Source organism: Leishmania martiniquensis, chromosome 35 (assembly GCF_017916325.1).
Source record: "Leishmania martiniquensis isolate LSCM1 chromosome 35, whole genome shotgun sequence".
Lineage (NCBI taxonomy): Eukaryota > Euglenozoa > Kinetoplastea > Trypanosomatida > Trypanosomatidae > Leishmania > Leishmania martiniquensis.
The window spans coordinates 897,740-922,187 of NC_090170.1; the positions used below are offsets into that span (position 1 = coordinate 897,740).

General features: G+C 59.3%; 5 protein-coding genes across 5 annotated transcripts; all 5 read left to right on the forward strand.

The window, feature by feature from the left end:
* Positions 1-890: 890 nt before the first annotated feature.
* On the forward strand, positions 891-2,288 carry LSCM1_00985 (uncharacterized protein; the record flags this gene model as incomplete). The annotated part of the gene is made up of 1 exon (XM_067318611.1): positions 891-2,288. The coding sequence occupies one exon, from the start codon at positions 891-893 to the stop codon at positions 2,286-2,288; it is 1,398 nt and encodes a 465-aa protein (XP_067174716.1).
* Positions 2,289-3,234: 946 nt separating this feature from the next.
* On the forward strand, positions 3,235-7,710 carry LSCM1_00986 (uncharacterized protein; the record flags this gene model as incomplete). Its single annotated transcript, XM_067318612.1, has 1 exon — positions 3,235-7,710. The coding sequence occupies one exon, from the start codon at positions 3,235-3,237 to the stop codon at positions 7,708-7,710; it is 4,476 nt and encodes a 1,491-aa protein (XP_067174717.1).
* An 811-nt stretch (positions 7,711-8,521) lies between these two features.
* LSCM1_00987 (uncharacterized protein) lies at positions 8,522-10,003 on the forward strand (the record flags this gene model as incomplete). Its single annotated transcript, XM_067318613.1, has 1 exon — positions 8,522-10,003. The coding sequence occupies one exon, from the start codon at positions 8,522-8,524 to the stop codon at positions 10,001-10,003; it is 1,482 nt and encodes a 493-aa protein (XP_067174718.1).
* A 1,134-nt stretch (positions 10,004-11,137) lies between these two features.
* On the forward strand, positions 11,138-11,884 carry LSCM1_00988 (uncharacterized protein; the record flags this gene model as incomplete). The annotated part of the gene is made up of 1 exon (XM_067318614.1): positions 11,138-11,884. The coding sequence occupies one exon, from the start codon at positions 11,138-11,140 to the stop codon at positions 11,882-11,884; it is 747 nt and encodes a 248-aa protein (XP_067174719.1).
* A 2,745-nt stretch (positions 11,885-14,629) lies between these two features.
* LSCM1_00989 (uncharacterized protein) lies at positions 14,630-18,001 on the forward strand (the record flags this gene model as incomplete). The annotated part of the gene is made up of 1 exon (XM_067318615.1): positions 14,630-18,001. One exon carries the CDS (start codon positions 14,630-14,632, stop codon positions 17,999-18,001), a length of 3,372 nt encoding a protein of 1,123 aa, XP_067174720.1.
* Between the last annotated feature and the right edge of the window lie 6,447 nt (positions 18,002-24,448).

The following is a 24,448-nucleotide window of genomic DNA, read 5'->3' on the forward strand; positions in this document are numbered from 1 at the left end:
GTGTGTGTGTGTGGGGGGGTGGAGCGGAAGCAGCGAGAGAGGGGCTGGATAACGCACGGCAAGGTGCCGAGTAGGGGCAGCTGAGGCCCCTTCTCTTTTCTTCCTCTCTCTTGGCTCTGGACGTTCATCACCACCATCTAATTACAACACGAATTCTTGCAGAGGATCTTAACCTGAAGCAACTGAAGTGCACACCGGCGCAGAGAAAGAGAGACAGTACAGTTGCCGCGGCAGTGCTCACTGCCTCGCTGACACGTGATCCTGCAGGTGGCGCAGAGATTAGGGGGCGCGAAAATGAAGGAGGGAGGCCCACCGCATGTGTCGTGGTGATGCCGTCTACGATAAGCCTTCCGCCTTCCTGCGAGTCTCTACCACGGTACTACCGCGAAGTCAGGTGTGAGGGGAGGGGGCCAATGGGCGCGATAGATGCCCACGCATGCACTGCAGGAGGGTGCTTGGTGCACTGCTCATCTTTCCACTCCATTCTGTGAATTCCGTGCCTGCATTTGTCATAGGCGGTCTGATTCACCAGTCGTGGTAGTCACCGACTGCGTGTGACTGCCTCTGGATCCATGCCCTAAGCGTACGCGCCGCCGTGCGTGCGCCATCCTTTTCGCGTGCCGCCAGTGCTCAAGCTGGGAGTGACCCGCTCGTTGGTGACGTTACGCACCTCTCCCCCTTTTTCTCCTATTCCTCCTCACACGCGCGCACACATGTAGAAACAAGCGCCACATGCGACGGCGGGACAGCCTAGTGTGCTGACACATGGTGAACTGCTCGGTTAAGAAAAAAAAAGGTGTGTGCGCTCGGGGCATATCCGTCGGTGCACACGCCCGCTAACATCCACACCCACACACTTGCAAAGCCCTGGGCAAAACAAAATCTGCAGCATGTGTGCAACAAGCGACACGAGCCGTCATGCTGGTAAGTCCGGGGAGGCGCCGGAGGTGAGAAGAAGTAGTGATGCTGTGGGTAGCAGCAACAGTCGATGCCGACAACGGGAGCCACCGCAGCAGGAGCGGGATGGCTCAGCCCGAGCTTCCAAGAGCACGTTCGGCGCACCAACCATGCTCGGCATCCAGTACACCTCCGAGGACGCGAGCAATATTTACAAGAAGATCGGCACACTCAACGGCTACACGTTCGAGGTGCCTCCGGTGAATAGGTTTCACAGCAAAACTGCTGAAACCAAGTTCACTCAACTTACTGGCAGCCTCAACCCCAAGTTCGAGGCCAGCCGCTTTGACAACCTGCGCGAGCGTCTCCAAGTGGCAGAGAAGCGTGACAAGGATGGCCACTTGCAGGCGATCGCGATGCTGTACGCTGAGTTCCTTGGAAACAATTTTCTGAAAGCGAAAGACGTCGACTATGCTGAGATGGAGCGCTGCTTCTACCCGCGCTACACGCCCACGTACGACACACTACTCAAGGCGCTCGGTATGCGAAGGCCACTGTGGTGGCGGCAGGGTATGTTCTCCTCTCTCGAGGACATCTCACGGCTTCCGCTGGATCGCTGCAACGTGGAGAAGGAGACACCGCTGACGTTTGAGGAGTGGTACTGCCTGTTCTGGAATTACTTCCAGCCTTTCAACGCCCTCGCGTATCTGTGCATGGTCACTGCACAGTCGATCGTGTACACGCGCGAGCTTGTCGACGGCGTGGCCGACTATCTGGCGGAGAGACACGCATTGATAACGGAGGAAAAGGCCAAACACGCGCCCATCCTGTTCCTCGGAGCGCGCACGGGCAAGTTCGGTGCGCTGCTTAACGCGACCAAGAGACTGCCAGTCCCGGTCATCCACACACACGAGAACCCTAACATGAACCCCTATCTGCTGGTTATTCCGCAGAGCAAGCAGGCCGACTTCAAGCCGAACCCGATCGTCAAGATGAAGAATCAGGCTGCACTCGAGAAGTATGAGCCCAGCATCGTGCTTTTCTCAGACATGATCATGAACAACGACCCAACAGCGCAAATCCGGCAGCAGGGCTCGGTGCGCGAGTACGTGTACTTTGGGGTGCCGGACAGCTACTGCGAGGGACACGCGTGGGATACGTGGGGCTACTTCAAGTATCGAGAACGCGGCACCGATCACATCCCAGCGTACATGCGCGAAGGGTTCGGCAAGGTGACGCTGCCGCACCTCTCGCGCTGGATGGTCCACAAGCTGGATAGCGACATGCAGATGGGCAACGGCACTGTGACATCGTGGATTCGTACGCCGCTTCTGCCGACGGCCAGCACAAGGTGGAGATGGCGTATGAGGCGTTTCAAACCCTTTTTTTGACCGGCGGCTGGCGCACTTCTGAGATTCCTCTGGCTTGGCATGAGGAGGCCTGACAGTTGGCGACGCTGGTGGCACGCCATGCAGACGATTCGCAAGGCTCCTCGCCCCTTCCATGTCCCCCTTGTGCGACCACGTTCGCACGCGGGACTGTTTTTCCGGTCTCTCGAGCTGCGTGCCGAATTGCTCGAACGCTAAACTGACGCGTGCGCATGAGCCCGCTCCCTTCACCTCACCGCCCAACTGGGTGGGGAGGGGGGTGGGGTGGGGCGACCGTGGAGGAGGGGACCTGAGGGAGAGGGCGGGGGATGGCGGCTATTGTTGAGAGGCAAACGGGGGTGGGGGTGGGAAGGGGTGCGCGCCTTCGCTTTTGCTCTTTTCCCCTTCCCCGCGCGGTGAGTTTTCACACGTTTGGTGCGGCACAAAGATAAACGGTGGCGAGCGACAGCGAGGCAGAGCCACAGTAGGAGGAGGACAATACGAAGGCCTCAGGAGGACGTCTTCCATTCGTCGGCCAGACTCTTTGAAAGAGCCCTGCGTTCCTCCGCACCAGGCGAGCTCTTGCGAAGAGAACAAACTACCCTGCTCGATGCCACATTCTGTCTTCCGGTGCGTTACACGAACCAACTCTCTTCCCAACCTCTGCTTGACCTCTCTCTCTTTCTTGCGCCGCCCGGGCCTCACTTCATCCCATTTCCCTTCCCCTAGGGCGAGACTGCTCATGGCCCCCCTCCCTCTCCCCACATCGGCTTGCAGCCTCGCACACGTGTTGCTGGGGCGCTACGCCGACCCGCACCCCCACCGGCACTTCGACACTGTTGAAAAAAGGGGGAGTAGCAGAACCTTTTCTCTCCTCGCTCGGATTGTCCCTCTGGCGTAGAGCAAGCGGAGACGAATAAAAATGGAGGCGCCATCGATATGCACAGATCAGGGCAGGACTCCGGTGTGCATGCTAATCTTTGCAGCTGCCGACGACGCTGCAGCACTGCGTGAAGCTGTCGCCACTGAAGCAGGGCCAGCAACATCAGTGATGAACTACGCTGCTGCCGAGGCCAACAGAGAGGACCGAGGTGCTGCTGAACCGACAGATGGCGCATCTAGTGTCGCACAAGGCGCCTGCAGCGATGACGCGTGGATTTTTTGTCCTGTTGCAGCCTCCGATGGGCTGATGTCTGCGACGCCGGGCTCGATGCAGTATCTCTCACCTGCGCGGTATCAGGCGGCTGTGGGCGAGGTGCAGCAGTGGCAGCGCCGTCTGGGCCGCTTCCAAGCGTGTCGCCGGCGTGCCAGCGTCTCCTGCACTGGTGCGGCCTCTACCGGCACAGTGGACGACCTGCTTTCTGGCCCGCGACACGCCGCCAGTGTCTCCAGCACAGGGCAAAAAGAGCACTTATCCGTACTCTGGGCGTCTGTTCCACACCTTATCGGCGACGCACCATTTGCGGATGTTGAGGTCACTCGCTCTTCAGTCTCCGCTGCGGGTGGTGGCGTCGCGGTAGACGTTTCCCCTACATCAGGGCATTGCTTGCTGTGCATTGACGTCGGCGGCATGTACTTGGCGAGCTCGCGGACCTACCCAGCGGCACGGTGCACAAAGAGGGCACCATCGCAGCCCTTAGAAGCTGCAGCGATGGGGGCAGCCAAGAAGACAGAATGTGCCTCAAGGAGGCCGGACACGGCGCGCACTAAGTGCGTTCGTTCCCAAACGGAGCAGCCTGCACCTCTCCACGTACATCACTGCATCGCCAAAACCATGGTTGGTGAGAGAGAAGCGCAGGCGTCGCAGCGGCTTAGATGCCTGTTGAATCAGCGCTTTGCGGCTGCTACACGTGCTTGTCCCTTGGGCACGAGCGCCGGCACCACCACGCGCCCGCTGACGCTATCCGAGGTATGGGTGATGCCTCTGCTGAGCGAGGAAGGCGCGCACCAAACGCTCCTGCGCAGTAAGACGCTTGGCGTCTCTGATTTTCCACTGCTTATACCCAACACCCATCGACCCGCCTTTTCGGAGTTTTCCACCTCACAGGGCAGTGATATGCAGTCCTTCCGCCTCGCGCGCTATCCCCCATCCCACCTGCTTCGCCTCTCTAGACGTGTAGACGTGCCTTCATCGGAGTCAGGCCCTCTGACCATGCCTCAGACAGCAGTCCTTCGTCCACGCAAGAGGCGCCGGGACAACTCGATGGAGAGGCAAGAAGCGGCAGATAATTGGTGTCTGGGCGCGAACACGATACATTCGATGGAGAACCGTCTCTTTCTGCATGCCTTCTGCTCGAACGGTGGATGTGCCGGCACTTCGTCAGCGGGGCTGACTGTTGTGCGGCTTCGCATATTGGAGCGTGCGTTCCTGCTTCTCAGCTGCTACTTCTCTGCGTGGTGCTGCGCCGCTGACTTTGACATCACGAGCGAATTTGCCAGTTCCCTCCCGGGTAAGTGGGCAAAGGGTGGAGGGTCGTACCACACCTTCTTTGGTACACTGCGGCGGTGCGTACTGGCCGAGGACGCGCTTGTGCAGCACTCGGTAGAGGAAGAGGCAGCGAAATCGGCAGCGTCGTGTGGATCACTCTACGGCGCTGCCGCCACGTGCAACTCGGGAGCCACCGCGCCGCAGCACAGCTCCATCGAGGCCCTCTTTCAGGATGGCGGCCTTGAGTGGAGCAACACGGCCGACACAGGAGATCGTGGGAGTGAGCGGGTGTGGCCTGTAGAGGAGCTGTGGGGCCTGTGGGTTCGGCTGGGGTGGACTCCTCCACCGACGTGGTCGCGTGTGCGCGTAGGCCTGCGTCTCTTCGAGGGCGCTAACCTGAACAATGTGAACCATCGCTGCATTCGGGAGCTGTCACCGCGGTCTCTTCTGGCATTCCTGTCACGCGTGAGGATGGCAGCGGATGCAGCGTACGTGAAGGCAAAGCAGCTGCGACCTATTCCTGATGCTCGAGCAGGTTGCGAGACCTTTAAGGTTGAGAGCAGTGACTCCTCCGCTAGCGCAGACCTCTGTGGGGTGATAGGCGTCGGTCTCGCCTCCCATTGCACGGAGACCATACCACTTTTTTCAGCAGCGCGGCAGGAGTCGTCCGTGCAGCTGCAGCGACTACTTGAGTTTCAGGCAGCTCTCTCTGCCGCGGCAGAATCTGGAACCCGGCCAGCGTCGGCTGGGCTGCCCGACGCTGCAGCCGCTGCTCCTTGTATCCCCACCATCAACGCGTGCACGGCGACTGTACGCGATGAAGTTGCTGGCTATACGCCTGTGCTCAGCCCCGCCGCTCGCGACCTCGCGGCGGACGTCGCTGCCACCACGGTGCTTTCTTCCCCGTATGCGGCGGGGTCGCCGGTATGCGGTGTTGTGGACGCCGTGACGTTTGAATTGACATGGCTTCGTGGCGTGCTGGAGTCCCCTGCGCTGCTCATTCCTGCGCTCGGTGTATGGGAGGGAGTGGATAAGAGCGACAGTGCGGCGATTTCGTCTCGTGACACGGGCCCCCGTCCGTCCGGCGGAAGCGCGTGGGAGAAGGAGGCGGCATTGCTGACTGCCCTGCTTGCGCGCCGACCCTCATTGCAGCTCGGGAACTTGGATCAGGGCGCCCTGAAAGCTTCTTCGGCTTCGCGTCCACTAGATATACCGTTGCCGCCCTCGCTGTCAGCCGCAGAGATGTACTGCGAGCTCGCCGATGTGGCAGAGCTGCGCTGGTCTTCCTCAAGGGCTGCCGTCACCACAGCTGATCACGGAACTCTTTCCGCCGCTTCTTCGAAGGCTCCTACCCTAGCGGCTTCTCCTTCGGCGTTTTCCACTTCGTCCTGTTGCGCTGTTGCTTGCGCCGAAGTGGCGCGGCTGGCATACCAAAAGACGGCGGACGAGATTGCCCATGCGTACGACGAAGTGCGTCATCGACTCAGCGCCGCAAACCCGTTGGCTGCGTTTCTCTTCGAGCATTGCGTCAAGTACCTTCAAGATCAAAACGTCTTCACCATCGCGTCCCCACTCCATGAGGGGAGCAGCGAGGATGCGTCAGGAGATCCTGGGGGGCGAGATGATTGCATACCGCGTGATGCCTGCGCAGCGGGGCATTCTGAAGCGCGAATAGCCTCCTCGTCACCGTACTCGTTCACTGTGCAGCAGGGAGCCTATCTTCGGGGCGGACCGACCGACGTGCCCTTGCCTGAGGACAGCGGCTGCCTTGAAGACGAAGGAGGGCCTCCAGGGGAGTGCGATTCCGTGAGCGCACGGCTAGCAGAGACTGTGGTGCGCGTTGTTCAGGAGAGCAAGCCAGTGGTGCGGCGCATGCTGGCGCTTATTCAGTCCTATAGTGGAGACATCGCCGCCGCTGCCGCAGAGGGCCACGGCGGTGCGCAGTCTGCTTGCAGTCCGCAGGAGGCCACGGCAACAAAGAGCAGCGACCATCAGCCAAATGACGCCGTCGCGCAGGACGTGTGGCGCTGCTTTGCACCGACGGTAAAGTCAGCTGTGCATGTGGATTTGTCGGCGAGCCAGTCCCCATTCTGCGCCTCATCATGCGCCAAAGCGACGGCGCAGCGCCTCGTGCAGGCGTTTTGGGCAAACGTTGCCACAGCGACACGCCTGCGCCTGCGCGACGAACTGGGTGCGTTGCCGGGCAGTGAGGAGGAACCAGCCAGCGATACGGAGGAGGAAGAGCCAGAAGCGGCTTCCGCACCGCCGCCGGAAAAGTGTGGAGGCGCGGCTTCTTCCAGAGAAAGGGCATCAGAACGGATATCTGGCGGAGATTGGCATAACTTTGCCACTAAACAGAGTGGAGCCGGACCTTGCGTCGCCACTTCCGGCACGCTGTCGCTCTCGGACCAAGCACTGCTCCCTGCTTCTCCCGGCTTCCCCTTTCTACCTCTGGCGCCGCTGTCACAAGCACTTCCTTTACCTACACCTTGCACGCATCCCCGCGACGCATGGAGTCGGGCGGTTCACGCGTTGGACGGGGCACAGGCAATGGCCCTCTACATGCAACACATTCTGCGATGCTCCAACGCCGCCACTTACCAATCGAGTGAAAGCCGACTTGGCAGCTGCCCCTTCCTCAGTGCCGCGACAGAGGCGCCACGGAAAGTACAGCCCACCACAGCAGAGAGGGCAGCGCTGCCCACTGACCTTCTGCAGTCCAGCCTCTGGCTTCAGCATGCACTCTTTCTTTTGAGCTACGGCCTCGCATGTCCCGTCGATCATCCGGCGGTGGGTAGTGAGGTCGCATCCACCCTGACAGCCGCCTCCTCACAGGTAGGCCACCCTGTGTGCCCGTGCCCTGGCGAAGACGGACTGAACCAATTGCCGCCGCCTGCACTCGCGGCATTTCGCGCTCTACGTTGCGGGAAGCTGTCACTCGATGTGTGGATCGGTGTTGCCCTGGAAGTTTACGCGGAGCGGTGGAGGCTCAGCGCGCAGGCACAGGGAGCATTGTAGCAAAACCGTTCGCCCCCCCTCTTCCCCTTCCATGCACTTTCATGTATATATATAATGTATATATACGGAAAGCTTACGCGTATGCGTCCTCTCGAGGAAGCAGAAACGCTTTGTTCCCATCTTTGCTGCTTCTTCACTGCTGCTCCTTTACTGTTAGAAAAAGGGGGTTCCCCAGCTCAGGTGCGCTGCCTCTTTCATCGAGAGAGCCATTGACAGGGATGTCCGAGGTACGGAGGGCGAAAGCAACGACCTGGTGTTGGCTGAGCGGAGGAGTCACGCCACTGTCATGCCACACGCTAAAGCAAAAGTCTGGCAGGCGAGAGAAAAAAACAGTCGTTCGGCATGCTGGCAGATGCTGAGCATATTCATCTGCTCTTTCTGGCCGCTTTATTTTTACTTCGTGTGCCTCTTCAGAGTCCCCCCCTCCCCACCTCCACCCTCCACGCAAAGATGTCTCCCTCTTTAAGCGGCAACGGCGCCGCCCCAGTCCCATCTGCTGCCCACCAGGTCATTGTGTCGCCTGCGCTCGAGCACAGGACACACTTCGATGTGCCCCTCGGTGTTTCTGCCACTGTGGTATTTCGCTCGCCTATGTCATGACCTCATCTATGCCACTTTCGCCATCCTTGGCCCACTCGCCAGGCTCCTCTCTATTCCCTCCCCCCTTTTCAAGTATACCGCGCTGCTTAATGGTTCGCGCACCTTGGCTTCCGCGGACGTTGCACCACAGTGTCCTGTACTAAGGCGCATCCTCAACTCGTTAAGAAAAAAGAGAGCAGCGCCGAACACCGTTAAAAGTCTGTAGCATCGCATGCGCCGGATTACTCGACGCGTCGGCGCACTCGCGTGCCGCGGCTGCTGTAGTGCTGACCTGAGGCAACAGTGTATTGGTCGAAGTGCCCCTTCATGGGCGCCTTGTCTCACGATGCGTCTGTGCAGCAGTATCAGACCTTCCCCACCGCCTCCTTCTGATCCTTCGCATGGTCCGTTCACCGGTGAGGCGGAGGGTAGCGCGAGTGAAGAGGGTGGGCTGTACTCCGTGAATGGGGGGGACTCGAGCTACCCCGCGCCGATGTCGAAGCTGTGCGCTGTGAAGGCGACGGAAGGCTTCGCAGAGGAGATTGTCGAAACCCCCGGCTATTCCGATGAGGACGCGTTTGGCCACAGCGACCCGCTAAAGGCGGTCGAGCATGTGCTGAAGGGACGGAGGGAGGTTGCGGCTTCCGATGCCTCCAGCAGCTATGGCGCGCCGACGTCAGAAAGCGCCGCATCACCGGCGGCTGACCTTACTGCGGACTCCTCTGCCATTCCGGTGCCAGATACCGACTTGGGGAAGGATGTCGACCCTTTGTCGAGCAGTCGTAACCGCCGCCGCAACCGCCGCAAGCGCACTGCGGACGCCATCCTTGGCGACGTTCTCCACGACGCGTTGCTTCTGCGCGACATGGGTGAGAAGCCAACTGCCGACTTTGTTTACAAGCGCACGCGGGAGCGGATGTACGAGGCGGAGTACGGCCGCAAGCCACCAAGTGCAGGGGAAAACGCAGCGAAGTTTATTCCCTTTCCGCCGGACTTCCACCTGCACCGCCTGCTGCCGCTCTTCAAAGATTGCGAGGATGATGCAGCTGGGTCTGCTCCAACGGACTCCGCTTCTTGTGGTGCGGCTCGGCCGGCCGCTCCTGCGCGGGTGCGCACCAAGAACTTCATGAACACTTACGCGCTCTTGCCACCTGATCCGTGGCCGGAGCGAGCTGTGACACCTGACAATCCGGTATGGACCCGCCACCAGGTGGCTCTGGACATGGAGAGGACGGGCGGCCGTGGTCTGAAGGAGTGGGAGGAGCGCATCTACAGCCCACGGCCCGGCTACGACGTTTATGGTGAGTTCCTCGATGCCATGGATGAGCTGGGGCACTGGGAGGTGCAGCTGATTCAATTCCTACGTGTGGTGCCACTGAGTCAGCGCCGCAGCCTGCCGTTTCTCCACGAATGGTACCGTCTTCTAGTGCATCGCGTGGTTCGCGCCGAGCGGCGCTACCTCCGCATCCGTGATGTCGCTCTGGCAAAGAGCAACGCCTCGACGGCTCTGTTCAAGCGCACCGAGCAACTGGTCGATAACATTCGCAGCTACTACGCTGAGGCACACCGATCCTTGGCAAGCGCGAACTACGACCCGCTGCGCATGAAGAAGTCGGCCCTCGCGCCGCTGATGCGCATGACAGACAAGGAGTTCGCTGAGTGGCAAGAGGTGCAGCGGCAGCGGAGGAACGCGCTGGCGGCGGAGCTCGCTTAGGGTTCTGAGGGAGCTGCAGCAGTAACGGAAAGATGGGATGGGGGGCGGGCGGGCAGGCAGCAGCCACAACGGGCGGCTTGTGCGATGGAACGACGACTGTGTGGATGCCCGCGACAAGAGCTATGCTTGCCTGCGTATAGCCGCCCATCATGCACTCACGTGGCAACAGTAAATGCGAAACGGATGCGCATCCGTGAGAGGTACGCTGCTGCCTTCTCTCTCTCGCTTTATGCCCCTTTACCTTTGCAAGCGCCGCGCCTCCGTGTGCTTTTGTACGCACAGAGCGATGCTCTCTCACTGGTCGTCAAGAAAGCAACCCAACGATGGCCGTAGCGCAGCGATGGAATACAGGCAGCTCGAAACGAGGCCCGCCTCGGTGAGGTCGTCCTGTTCCACACGAGCGGTAAAAAGGGGCCCTTCAAATTCCCTACGGGGGTGGAGCGCCGGCGAAAAGGACGTCATTGCAGCCCGCGTCTCACTGACATCTCACGCCTCCTCCTTCCCCATTGCGCCATGTGTGTGCGAGCTAAGCGGGCTGCAGCCTGAGGGTAGAATGAATCACGAAGTGCACCTCCTCTGCGGCAAGGAAAGCCGACGTGGTCGACGACCTCTACGGCAGTTTTTTCCAGAGCGTCTTGTCTGTGCGTCTGTGCGGTCGTCCCACCAGGGCATGTGTGAGCGCTTCGCCACCTGGATCTCATCTAAAACCTTCACCTTCGCCCTTTCGTTATTGGGGTTGCCGCCAACCTCTCATAACGCCCCCTCGTCTCTCTCTGCTGTACTGCTCCGCGGACTCTGGAGTGCGCGCGAGTGCGATTTTGCCCTTCGGCGTGGAGCATACCCCCCTCCCCTCCTGACGCGGCGTGTCAGGTCGGCAGGAAATAACACCCGAAAGAGTGCATAGGGAAGAAGAGGGCCTTGCGCGGTTTTGGCGCCCTCTCCGGTCAGCTTTTTTGCCCTCTAGTACCGCCTCTCGATCTACACCCTCTCGCCTCTTCACAGCACACATTTCAATCGCCGCTGTTCCTGGGCTGGCCGCCGTGTCAGAACGGCACGTTAAAAAGAAACGGTTTGGACCTTCTCTTCTGTCGGCCCTGAAGCGTCTCGTCCACCTTGTCAGTGTGGCGCCTGAAGATGCGCAGGGCAGCAGTCGCGTCGCTAACGGGCACGAAGGGGGGTACTGTCGCGTCGTGCTCAACTGCGGCGAATGCGACGCTGACATCTCGACGGCGCACCACCGCCAACGCCTCGTATGCTAATGCTGCCGTGGCGGCAAGAAGGAGGGCGCCTAGCGCACGCTCGCCTGAGCGTCTGGTCTGCGTCGGCGCCGGGGTGTGGTCGCCAGCGCTGTTCCGCCCCACAGCCATCAGCCGAATACCTCCGCAGCTGGCCCGATTTTTGATTGCCAGCGGTGCCGCAGTGCTGCAAGTGTTTGTGGTTGCCTACCAGCGAGAGAGCCGGAAACTGCGTCAGGAAGAGCGGGCACGTGGTGCGGTTGGGGGAACGCAGTGCTCGACCGCGACGAGGTCCTCGTGCGCGATGTCCGCGATCGAGGCGGTGCAAGTGCTTGGCCTTGATTGCGACTTCCCGGATCTGTGCACCAGCACTCAGCAAGCGGAGGCGAACTCGATGCCGAAAGCGTCGCTCCCACTCGTTCCCGGGAAGGCGCGTACGGTCGCGCAGCAAAACTTTGAACGAATGTTTGCCCTCGCCGTCAAGGAGGAGCATATGTTCTTGGCCGGGAAGCTGAGTGCCGCCTACCGCATCTGCGTGGACCCTGCGTGGGATCAGGCGACGCCGAATGAAGGGGAAGAGAGTGCAGATACCAGGGCACGAGGGGCGACGGAGCCGAATGCGGATGAGCGGGGGCGCTCCTTCTAGGACGACAGAATGGGTGGTGGCGTGCCGTTTCAAGGAGATGGTGGACATGCAGGCGGCCCCAGCTCTCTGGATGTGACGGACGGCCATCATGCCCATGCCCAAGCTCGTCTGTGTTGCCGTCTTACGGCTGTGCTTGGGTGAAAAGTAGCCTACTCCACTGTGTGCTGCATAGTCTTGTTGCTGGTCCTGTGTGACGCATTATGCTGCACCATCTTGTGCGGCTCCCGCAGTCCGTGCATCTTAGCGTTGTGCTCACAGCTGCCCCAATTGTGCTACCTCCTTCCCTCCTCGCGCACCGAGATTTCTTGTGCGAGCAGTTGTCCATGCTATCATTGCGCTTCCCAACCTTTCTGGACATGGATCTGCTCGAGCGAAGCGAAGCGGGCTCGGTGAGGTAGGTAGTGCAGTTGTTTACGCGTCCGCGCGCGTATCCACGAAGGTTGCGCTCACCGTCGTTGCGAGCATCGAGCGCGCTCTCTACCTAAAGCGCCTCTTCCCCGCCCACGAGCGTGCACCGAATCGATGAGGTTCCTCTCTCTCTCATGTGCTACTGCAACGACAGTTTATGAGTCTCTTTCTCAATGAACGCTTCTCTGCCCACCGCCTTTTCCTCTGCCTTCTCTTTTTTTCTTCCACCTGCCCTCTTCCCTCCTTCCTCGTTCGCTTCCCCGTCTCCTCCTTGACCCAACACCGGGCTTGTGCGGTAGGCTGAGGAACACACATCCTATGTATATTTCTTGAGGCTGGCTCTACTGGATCAGTAAATCGCAGCAACATAGTTTCAATTTCTTCCGCGCCTCGCCTCTTCAATTCTTCCCTCCGCGCGGCAAGCGCGTCTCGAACCGCTTCGCCGGCGACGACCACGATAACGACAGTGCCCCCCCTTACAGCCGTCGTTCTACTCTCTCTCTTACTTTTGCCTCCGCGTGCTTTCTCCGACGAGGAGCGAAGAGGTTGCAGAGCGCTCTTCGTTTTCCTCCGTCGACGGAGAAGCACCGATACACTTGCGAGGTCCTTCGACGCTGCTGAAGAGACAGGGTCTTGTCCACCTTTGCACACAAGCAAATACTCCGACATTCACACACACACACACAGTGTTGAGAGCAGGCCGCGAAACGGTATCAGTCGATTGCGCATCCTGACGCCTCCCTTCGCTTTTTTCTTTTGGTGTTCTCCCCTCTTGCCCTCCGTCGCCCTTTCCTTGTCTTCTCTGTCGCTTCAACTATTCTTTCCCTCCTGTCTCTTGCCGCGTGCTTAAGAGGACGGATAGAGCACCCCTAAATCCTCTCCTTCCCCGCTGTGCCTTTCCTCCTTTGCTGCCCTGCCGTTCCGTGCAGCTGCCTTCTCGCCCTTTCGCCGAAGATCACTTCACCTTTTCACCCCGCGCGCCTACCTCTCAACGCGCATCATCTCCCAAGGCGACGGGGGCGGGTGGCGCGTTCTCCCCCCCTGATCTGACCTGCGTCTGGTTGCTTTTCTTCCTGTGTTTTATCTTCTTGGAGCTCGTAGTATGAGAACAACAGAAGTGCGCATATATATATATATATATGTTTGTTTTTGGCCTCTTTTCTCACTCTCTTTTTTCTTCCTGTGTTTCCTCTTCGCCGCCACTTCTTTTTTTTTGCTTGCTTGTTGGTTTCCGCTCCATATTTGGACGTGACAGGGGCGCATCGCAGCAAAAAAGAAAAGGAAAGGAGCCTTCGCGTGCCATCACAGTGATTGAGCCTCCCCCCTTCTCTCCCCCTCTCTTTCCCCCTTCCTATTGCTCCTGTCTACGAGACGGAAACGCTTCTGGTGTGCATGTGGCTTCTCCCTGTTCGTGTCTGTGTGCCCTCTTAATGCTCGCATGCGGTGCTTGTGCCCGCCTTCTCGGTGTCTTCCCGCTCCCCTCTGCCACTCTCTTCCTCTCCTTCTTTCCTTGCTTAGTATGCTCAATTTTCGTTGCTCTCCTCTTCTGTGTCTTTCGTTCTTTCCCCTTGTATGCGCGTGATCCATCATCCACCTCTGTTCTCTTCGTGCGACGTGAGCACCTCCGCTTGTTTCGCTCCTTTCCTTGTCCGTTTCGTGTTTCTCTTACCCCCCTTTTTCTGTAGCTCACATTGTTTGCTTGGCGCCGCGTGCGTGCCCCGATTCTCTTCTCGTCCCGCTGTGGAGCGTCGCAGGATCCGAACATAGAAAGAGGGGTACGTCTCGCGCCAAGCGCGTAAGCACACGCAGACACACACGCATACAACAGAGTCAGTGTAGCAAAAACAGGCACTGACCCGCTTGCACTCTCTGGAAGGCTACGGTGGTGAGCCTGCGGGCTTCCGGCTTCCTTCGTTTCGTTTGTTGTCGTGTCATCGAGTCGACCTTTGCCACGTGGGGGCAGCTTTGACTCTCTTGAAAAGCTGTGCTACGGCGACTTGCATGAAATTTGCTTACACCCTGAACTTCCTCTCATTTCATCTCACTACGCAGTGGTGCCAAAGCGAAGAAGCAAAGAAGGGAAAGAGCCGCGTACTGCTTTGCTGAGCCCCTGCGCGCAAACACGCGTGGACGCGGGAGAGAGCAGTACGACCGGAGGCAGTGTAAGCGGAGGGCGAGAAATTGAAAGAGGACGAGGTCGGGGGGAGGGGGAGGGCACGAGCCGCGAGCGTTAGTGGAGCAGTTGTGCCGCGGTGGGATTCCATCTATCCCCCCGCAGCTCTCTCCCTTTCTCTCAAGAGCGACTAGCCCTGATCACACTTCGTCATCGGCAGTCGAATGAGCGTCACCCAAGGGAAAGTGGGTGGTCTTGAAAAGGCGACTTTGCCGACCATCGAAAAGAGTGTGGTTCCGATTTCGCACCCCGCCGCCGCCTCAAGCTCGCTCAGCAATGAGCGCAACCCCCTCATTGATGACCTCTTCGACGATCTCAGGCAGAACTCCTTCCTTGAGAATGTCTGCAGTGTCGGTCACGTGCAGGGAAAGAGCGTCGGCGATTGTGAAGGTTTTTCGAAGTTTGGCGCAGGTATGCAACGCTCCAGCGCGGCATCGGAGACGAGTAGTCGCAGCAGCAGCTGCACACCGCAGTACCAGGAGGCCATGGATATTATTCGCCAGACTAGTCAGCATTTTGTACACGCAATGCGGATGCACGAGCTGGAGGATTTCTTCTCTCCCACCAGCGGTGAGAAAGCCGAGGACGCCCTTCGGCGTCAGCTTTGCAGCAAAAGTAAACAGGAGGTGGTAGCGGTGGTGCTGACCTTAGTCGATCTCCTCGAGGAGGTTCGAAAGGCAAGAGGCCACGTATCGCTAAGCTCCGCTGAGGTTTCGCACTGCCCTGGAGTTAGGCGAAATCGTGCCTGCTCCAGTAGCATGATCTCGACAGTGAGCACGGCAAGCCTTATGCGCCCGCCAGTGCATGAGACCAATCAGCTCGCTATGGCATACGATCAGCAAGGCAACCGCATGATTAACTGCTACAAGGTAATCGCGGACTTAGGGAGCGGCGCGTACGGCAAAGTGAAGCTTGGGGCTGACGTGAATAGTGGCCAGATGGTTGCCATCAAGATAATCAACAAGAAGCTTCTCAAGAGAAAGATCGGCGGCCTTGGCGCTAAGAACCAGGAGGCGGCGCTGAAGCGTGAGATCGCGATCATGAAGAAAGTTCGGCACCGAAACTGCGTATCTCTTTACGAGGTGATCGACGACCCCGACTCGAACATGCTGTACCTGATCATGGAGTACGTTCCTAACGGGCCAGTGGTCCGTTTGAAGCCGCAGGAGCTCGGCAGCGCTGCCTTAGAGTCGATCGAGGCTGGCATTCCGCTGAACGGCGAGGTGTGCAGCAAGGCCCTGATACGGTGTGCGGTGCGGCAGTCCGCCTCGGGTGGGACCGCACCCCTTACCGGCGCAGAGATCGCCAGTAATCCAACGGTTTTCCTCTGCAAGCCGCTTAGTCAGCACATCTGCGCGATGTACCTACGCCAGCTCGTGAGTGGTCTGCGATATATGCACAAGCGGAATGTCGTGCACCATGACATCAAGCCGGACAACATCTTGCTCGGCACCAACCACCGTGTTTTCCTCACTGACTTTGGCGTTAGCGAAATCCTCTCTACCCGGCATGAGGCGAAGGATGCAGCGAAGAACGGTGACGGGAGCCGCGATAGCGCCGGTAGTGGCCTCTCCTCCAAATCTGATAGTAGTGAATCGGCGGACGAGGACGGCAAGGGTGGCGGCACGCGCGGGAAGCCTCGTTTGGGTGCGGGCACCCTTCTCTTCACCGCACCGGAGCTGTTCGACAGCTCTGTGGATCAAAGCCGGCTGAACCCCCATTTGACCGACGTGTGGGCTCTCGGCGTCACGCTGTACTGTATGCTGGTCGGCATGTCGCCGTTCTCCGGTAACTCGTACGCCGAGTTGCGGAAGAACATCCTTACACAGACGTATCCGTGGTGCGGAAAGACGATGCACGAGGCACCACTGGCGGTGGAGTGGCGGGCCGTGCTGAACGGGCTGCTGGCCAAGGACCCCGCCAGACGCTGGTCGCTTGTACATCTCAAGTCGTTCCTGGACCAGGAGAGCTTTCAGGATTCCATGCGACAGAGCGCGCTACACGAGGCGTCGCTGCAGAGTCGCTTCGCGACTGCTCTGGAGGGTGACGGGCCCCTTTCCTCCACAGCGCCTCGTGCTACTGGCTTCGCGAAGTCATCTCGGGCTGCGGCGCCTGCGGCGGATCCCAAGCCACCGCTCGCGGGCGGCTCAATGGCGAGCAGCGCGAACCCCGCGTTACCCTCTGCTCGCGCGGTTCCTACCTTGACGCCCGTTTCCGCGCTCCCGGCAGAGCCGGAATGCGCTGCTCGCGGTTTCTCGTGGGACTTGAGCGTATCAGAGCAGGAGTTGCGGGACGCAACGCGAACGGTGAGGGTTGAGGTCATGCGGCAGAGAACCGTCATCTCCCTACACACGCGCGCCATAGTGCACCGCTTTGTCGAGGCAATTAGGGGGAGGCTACGAGGCCAGAACTTCATTCGGCTCAGCCGTGTTTCCCCTCGTGGCAGGGCTGTGTGCGTCGGCTCCCCGGCCTACATGCGAGTGCGCGCCAATGCCAGCCAGAGCAACAGCGCGACCAACTGTAGTGGCGAGATGATGAATTCACCGCAGGTGCCCGTCCTCACCACGGCGGCCAAGTTCCATCAAGTCAGCGAGGTCGGCTCCTTAGGCGGCAACTCTCGTCATCCAATTCCCAGGAAGTCCCGTTCACCGACGCAAGGGACTCTTTCGGTGTTGCGGCCGGGCGGCGGCGACAATGAAGGCCGGACGCACGCGAATGGGACCGTGACCAACTGCAACCCTGACTGCCCCTTGCAGTCCTTGGACGCCATTCTCTCTATAGTGAACCTGAAAAGCACCTCGGATGTGCAGTCTGTCGCCTATAGCTTGTCGTCATCGAGCGCCTCCTCGCGAGACTCCTTTTCTCCGCGGCGGGGGCACGATGAGGAGTGTGCTGGCAAGGGGCCCGGCAGCAGCAAAGGCGTCCTGACGAGCAGCTTGAAAACTTCAAGCGAGTACAACCAGGCAAGGGGGAGCGGGGCTGCCGCGGCAGCGATATGCCCCCAAATACAGGCGCCATCGACGATAGCGCATACGATGATACACGATAGTGCGGCATCCTCAGTGTTCAGTGAAGAGGACGACCGGCAAAAAAGTGGCGCTAACGGCAACACAGGCCGGCTCATGGGATGCTTTCGACCTAAGCGAAGTCAGAGCGGCGCCACTCTCAGTGACGATTTCACCTCCTATCAAGTGACGTTGGCGCCCAAGTCACGCTCCACGATGACTCCGCTCCGAGACTCGGCTCTCTATAGCGCCTGCACCGGCACGGGAGCGAGTACATCAAGTGGGCACTCCAGCACATCAACGGCCGCGAATTCTACCCGGGCGGCTGACAATTTTCCTGCCGTGCTCTCAAGCAAGGTCACCTCAGTGGCACAGCCGCCGGGCTTTTTCAGGAGCCGCTATTCCGTGGAGCCGTCGCAGCAGCGCCTCTGTGGTACCAAACTAGCAGCTCCCGTCTTGAGTTCCTACGAGGAGGTGCCGCATGCCGTGCCCTCCAAGTGCCGCGCCCATGGTCTTCGCAAAGGGGCGTGACCAGCGTAGAGGAGCCAGGGTGAAGGAGCACGAAGAAATAGAAGGGAAGAAGGCTTGGGAAGGGCAGAAGTGCTTTCGTTACAGCCCAGCATGCAAGAGAGACGCAGGAGGATGTGCTCGTTGTGGTAAAGTATCAGTACATTCATGTGGCAATCATAGCGTGTGCGGGTGCGTGTGTGTGTGTCTTGTTATATCCACTTTGGACGGGTGAGTTAAGGATGCCTTGCGGGCATGTGCTTCCTTCTTTCGTTCTGCTTTACGCTTTCCCTCGTGTATGCTCCTGCTCCATGCCACAGGATGTTAGCTGGAGGAAGAGCGACTGTATACCTCGAGTACTCCTTCACAAGCTTCAACGTGTTTCTGTCGCCCCGGTGATGTTTTGCTTCTTCTTTGCGTGTTTCTTGCTTGCGCCGTCCATATCGGCCTTCTCTCTCTCTCTCTCTTTTCCCCTCCCCTCCCCTTCTCTCTTCTCTCACCCTTGCCATCGCCTCTCTCCTCCAGCAATGTCACGGTGCCACTGTGACGCATACATGTTTCCCTTCCTCCCGTGTTACACCGTTTACCCGCCTTGTCTGCTCTTTCGAATGCTGTAGCGCATCAACGTTTTGACTTCTCCGCACTTCCCGCCTTCTTTTTCTTTCTTTTTTTCGTTCCCTTCATCTTCGCCTTCTCCTTTGCCCGTCACGTTCTCTGTCCTCTTTCTCCTCTCCACCGTTTTTTTTTGTTTTGTTTATGCTCTTAGTCCGTTGACTCTTGGAAATTTCTCGCGCACAGGTGCGCTATTAGCCACGCCCTCGCTCACCCCCTCCCCCGCTTTTCCTCCTTCCTCCTCCGTACCACACACACACACAACGCAATACACAACAGGGGAAAGGGAGAAAGAAGCGTCTTGTGTCTCTCTCTGTGTACCCCTTTTTCTCCGCTCGTTATTCTCTCGCTCCGCTCCGCTTTCCTCCTTCCCTCGTTCTTTGCACCTATGCTCGACGCCTCATCGCTCCTGCATACGCCGCCCTCCGTATCCTTTTTATCATCATGTGTGGCTCCTTCACAGCTTATGTATACTAGTTATTCCAGGCGCTGGAGGAGAGGGGTTTGTGGAGAGAAATCGAGGGGGGTCGTCGCCACGACAACAGGCACGAGCCACTCCTCCATCCTCCACCCACATACAAAAAGCGCGCGATCCGGAGAGCGAATGCGTGTGCGCTTCCCAATTTCTTTTTGCTTTCACGCCATTCATTCGCAGAGATTCTTTGCTTCTAAGCTGAAGGAATGCTCTGCCGCATCTCTTACCTTTGTGCGCTCTTCGTGCACGTCCGCACATGAGAACGGGTGCACGCGTATGTGTCAGCCTACGGGTGTGCGTCCGCATCAATGCTTTCGCTTCCGTCGCAATGGCTGCGCCCCTGGTGCCGGGTGACAGCCCAGTGTAGCCCCTCACGATCTAACACCACGCCGATCCCTCTCGGGAAGGGGGGGCGCCACGCGGCCCCTTATCCCCCTGCCCGTGCCGAGCCGCTTTCCATGGTAATACAGGGTGAGGCACCTGTGACGTAGCGAAGTGTGTGTGTGTGGGAGGGGCTGTGTAGCGCTGGCGGTGTCCGTGGTGCGGTCCTCAACGGTGTTGCGCCGGAGCGGCCTGTGGCGGCGAATGCACTTGCAGCTTTCTCGTGATGAGCAGAGAGTGTCCGCCCGGCGCGAACGCATCTCACTCGGCCCTCAGCGCCTCCTGCTGGCGGTGGTGGTGTCGAGGGTGGGGGGAAGTCTGAGCTGCCCCCCGAGGGGGACGCACGAGGTGGCGACTGGCATGAGGGGCGGGGCTGCGAGGCAGAGCGTGACGCGTGTGGGTGGGCCGAGCTCGGGGCCGAGGCCTGTACTGAGATGGCTGCGTGAGCGCGTGGCGGTAACAGGTGCCCACCGCTGCCTCTCACGCTGCGGTGACGAGGCTGTGTGTGGCCGACAAGGCTGGGGATAGACCAAACTTATGTTTTGTAGAGGATTGACCATCCTGGGAAGAAAAAAATTGTACGAAGATGTCGTCAAGTGGCGCTACGGGGTAGTCATAAGATTGGGTAGCTGAGCATCGCTTTCGCCCAGCTACTGACTGAAAGTGGACCTTTGGGGTGGGGTGGTGGTGGGGGTAATCGCTGGAGCTTGTGCTGTGTGATGACTGCCTCCTTCCCCTCCCGAGAACTTTATGCAGAGGATCCTTGTGCGCTTTCTAGGAGGGATGCACGTCTGCACAGTGGTTCTTCTCGCACGCACTGTGTGTTTATCTTTCTTTTTCCTTTGCGTATGTGTGTACGACGCCAATTCTTCCGTTTTTCAACTTTCCTCATGTCTTTTTCGCATAAGATTCACCCTGACGCTTCTCCTGAGCACATTCTAAACGAGTTGACGCGGTGGACGTGGAAGGGACCGTCCTGACGACGCATGGACTCTGTCCTTTCTCTTTGACGATCGCGCTGTTGTCCTCCACCTCGCGGGGTCTCCCGTTGTTTACGCGCATGGAGGCTTATACACAAGACTGGAGACATCGAAAATGACTGCTTCCGCTTTCAGTGGCGATGCTCTCGGAATGCTGGCGGCCGTGAATAAGTAGCGCAGCTGCGCTGTAGTACTCTAAAGGTACCCTGCCGGGAGGGTGGGGGCTTATGGAGTTACCTGAGTGTGGAGAAAGCAAAGGCGTTAGAGCTCTTCATGCAAGCGTACTTGTGACTCGATGGCAGCGGGCCTCATCATCTCTTTCAAAGGGAAGTAGCGGCAAGGGATTCGCCCAGGAACCCCGCTCGCGGATTGGCGCGCGGCGAAGGAGAGGGCGCTCGGCGGTGTTTACCGTCCAAGGGAACTCTAGGAGCATCCGCCAACCGACCCCTCCCCTGTAGCTGTCCTGTTGGGGAGGGGATGCGGCGCTCTTCGTAGACTCGAAGCATGAGATCGTTGGAGTGAGGATATGCGTCTGCTGGCGGGCGCGCTTCTGACGCTGTGAACCGCGGGCAGCGTGAGTGGTTCGTTGAAGCTTCTTCAGAGCCTCCCAACTGCCAAGAGAGTGCCCGCTTTCCCGTCTCGCACGCCGTTGTGGGCCCTGAAGCGCTCCCCTAGCTTTCCTTTGACTCCTATCACTGAGGTGGGGGTACACAGCGGCGGCTGCGGTTAAAGTCACTGCCACAAGCCTCTTTGAGAGCACTGCGCGCGACCGCCGGCGCCCGCTGGACAGACTCATCGCTGAATGACTCAAAGCGGCTGCAGACCGTTGGCAGCCGCAGGCGAAGCGAAAGCCCTGTGAAGAGGAGAGAGGCTGCGAATGGTGCTGGCGCTGCTGCTTTGCGTGAGGGAGCCTTTTCTTTTGGGATAGGGGGTTGGGGGAGTGTGTGGGGCGTGGGGTGGGCTGCCTCGCGGCGTCGCGCTGACGATCAATAGATCCCAAGGAGGCTTTGTGCGTGCGGGGGAGAGAGCCCACCCACGGAAGGATTCGTTAGCCTCTACCCAGAGGGCCCCGGCGCCCGCGACGTGTGGCTGCCGAAGCTGAAGGTGTGATCTGCCAGCAATACTACAGCTTTGGCCCCCCCTTGGGACAACTGCTTCTGCCCTCTCTGCCCTAGTGAAACGCCTTCAGCAGAAGGGGGCTGGCATCCCTACCCAACTGGTGGATAGGCCTCCGACGTCCCAGCTCATCGCTGTCGTCAAGTGGTTTCGAAGAGTCACTGAGATGAGGGCTCCGCCTACGAGGCCAACGACCCGAACATCAGCAGCCACCAGTCCCGCGCGAGTACGACGACACGGCACGCGCTAAAGCGGGTTGACCGGAGAAGCTGGGCGACGGTGCCCAAAATGACGAGGGATGTCCACTGACGGCGGTTGTGCGAGCTGCGAGCGATGCCGGCTCCCTCGCTCAAGCACCACACCTTGTGGCTCCTGCAGTGGCCGAACGGATCCACTTCATGGCTGCCGCCGGAAAGTGAAAGGTGGCCGAAAGCCGCGAAGGTCCTCATCACAGCCAGAAGGAGCTGTAGCACTGCGGCCACCTGTACACCAGCCAGCGGGAGTGGAGCCCACCGAGCCGCTAGATGGAGCAGATAACAGCGACACCCGGCGCCCAAGGCTGCGAGCGGAAGAGGGTAGCGGAGCCTCTGCCTCCAAATACACAGGAGCAGAGGGATGCTGCACCGTCACCCACGCGCCGAGGGATACTCTCCCCTGCGGGGCATCGCTGTTGTTGTTGAAGCAGTGCAGGTGCTTGTGACCTGAGCTGTCTACCGCCTGTGGGCGCTTCAGTGTCGGGGTTAGTGTGGCGTCTGCTTCGCGCCCGACGGCCCCGCTTAACCGCACTACCCCTCCATCCTAGAAAGGGGTGGAGTGGGGGGGCGTAAGAGGATACCGAAACGCCGTGGCCGGCCGATTATGGTGTAGCCCTCACCATATGCTGGAAGGAAGAGTGCTCGCTTGCTCACCGCCCGCACTCCGGTGCCGTCAGCTGTGCGTCCCTCCTCCCCACTCCCGCGGGCCACCGCGTGCGCAGAACGACGGCCTCGGCGAGGTGCGCTTTTTCCGCGCGACTCCTTTTCAAGATCGGCGATACAGTGTGTGTGTGTGTGTTCTGTGTCGCCGCGGTGGGGCACCTTACAGTGCCTGGCGTCCTGCAACTAGGGTCCATGCCTGTCGAGAGAACAGGCGGGTTGACATGCTCGCCAGATCCCCGGGCTACGGCCTCCAACACACGGGGCGGAGGCCAAGACCGCACTGATCAGTGTCAGTGCCACCTTCTTCGATCAGACGACCTTTGCTGGAAGCCCAGAGCGGTCTTGTACGAAATTCACCGTCTTGAGGGTGCTCGTGGTGTGCTGGCCCTGCCCCCTTCGGCCTTCTCCATGGCCACCGCACCTTGAGCGCAACGCCCTCACTGAGCTGAAGTGTTGCCGCGGGTCAGCTTGTGGCCTGGGCAGTCATGGGCATGGCTGCCCTCGTGACGTGGGCGACCATGGGCGATGGTATCCCGCTTGCAGCAGAAGAGGATCGGCAGGACAAGCTCGTATCATCAGCGCCTTGCACCAGCGATCGACGTGGGAGCTACTCCACAGTGCCGCCCCGCTGAATCCTCCCGGGACGGTGTCGCGTATTGTTGGAGCGTGCAAAGCTTTCCCCTCCTCCTCTGCTCACCCTTGAGTCGGCAGTTTAAATGAGGCTCGCGTATGCTCTCCGTCTGCGTCTGCCTGCCGCGCAGTGAATATGGAGAGCTCTTCCCTTTACTATTCTGCTCCTCTGTGCCGAGGACTCCGCCATAGAAGGTGAGTGGGCAGGACTCGAGCCATCAGACCACCGCATTATTCAGTGATCATACAGCAGCCATTTTTTTGTCGGAGCCGCTGCCGCGCTGCGGCCATTGCGGGGCTCTTTCTTTGACACTCTCGATATACGCGAAGAGCGACAGCGGTGGGGAAGAGAGAGGCAGAGTCTTCAGGATAAGACCTGGTCTGTGCGTGTGTGTGTGATGTGGCCTGTGCGTGTAGAGGGATGGAGGGGAGGAGAGTAAACCGCACAAAGGGAACCGCGCTGCGTGCCCGTGAGGCGTATGCTGTGCTCTCTTTTTCTCCCCGAATGTCCTTCGCCTATCCTCCTTCACCTCTTTTGCCGAAGTGGTGGTCATCTTTTTTTTCTTTCTCATCGCAATCTAGTGCCAACGCTGGTGCACCTGCCTGGCTGGCTGCATCCAAAGACGCCCTGTGGTTGTTCCTGTGTCATGGCCCTCTGCTTGACATCTTTGAATATATGTGAGTTTACCTGTATATATTCGCGTGCACATACACGCACACAAACCCACACGCAAGCAGATGTGCCCGGAGTCGCCTTAGAGACGCACGCCCTTGCTCCCTTTCTCTTTGCCCTTTTCCCTTATCCCACCTTACTGTTGCCGCGCCTCCTCTCTCTCTTTGCTGTTCGGCTCATCCCTCCCTCTTCCCTGGAAGTATTTCCTCTCTCTCCCCCCTCTCTCCCTCTGTCCTTCTCGGGATTATCTTGTTGCTCTCCACGTCTATGTGTATACATATGCACCCACACCCACAAATATTATGTGCTCTCTTCTCCCTCACTCGGTGCGTTTGCCTCTTACCGTGCGTTCTCGTCCCCTTTTGAAGAGCGGACGTTCTCAACCTCCGACTTTTTTCATCGGTTGCGGAGGTAACGACCCTCGCTGGTCGCACAACCGTGACTGATCCGCTCTGGACTCTTTTTTTCTTTGCCGTGCTGCTCCATTTTCTCCGCGCGTATCTGGCGCCGCCTTCACCACGCATGTAGGCAGGGCCCACGCACAACGGTCTCGCGCACGCCCTCACGATTTTTCTCTCGCTCCTTGAGTGCGCACATGCAAACAAGAACGTACGTTTATATTTCCGCCCCCGATCCTCTCCCTCTTCTGTGCAGACTGTTCCGGTCAGTCCTTCTTCAAGTTTCTCC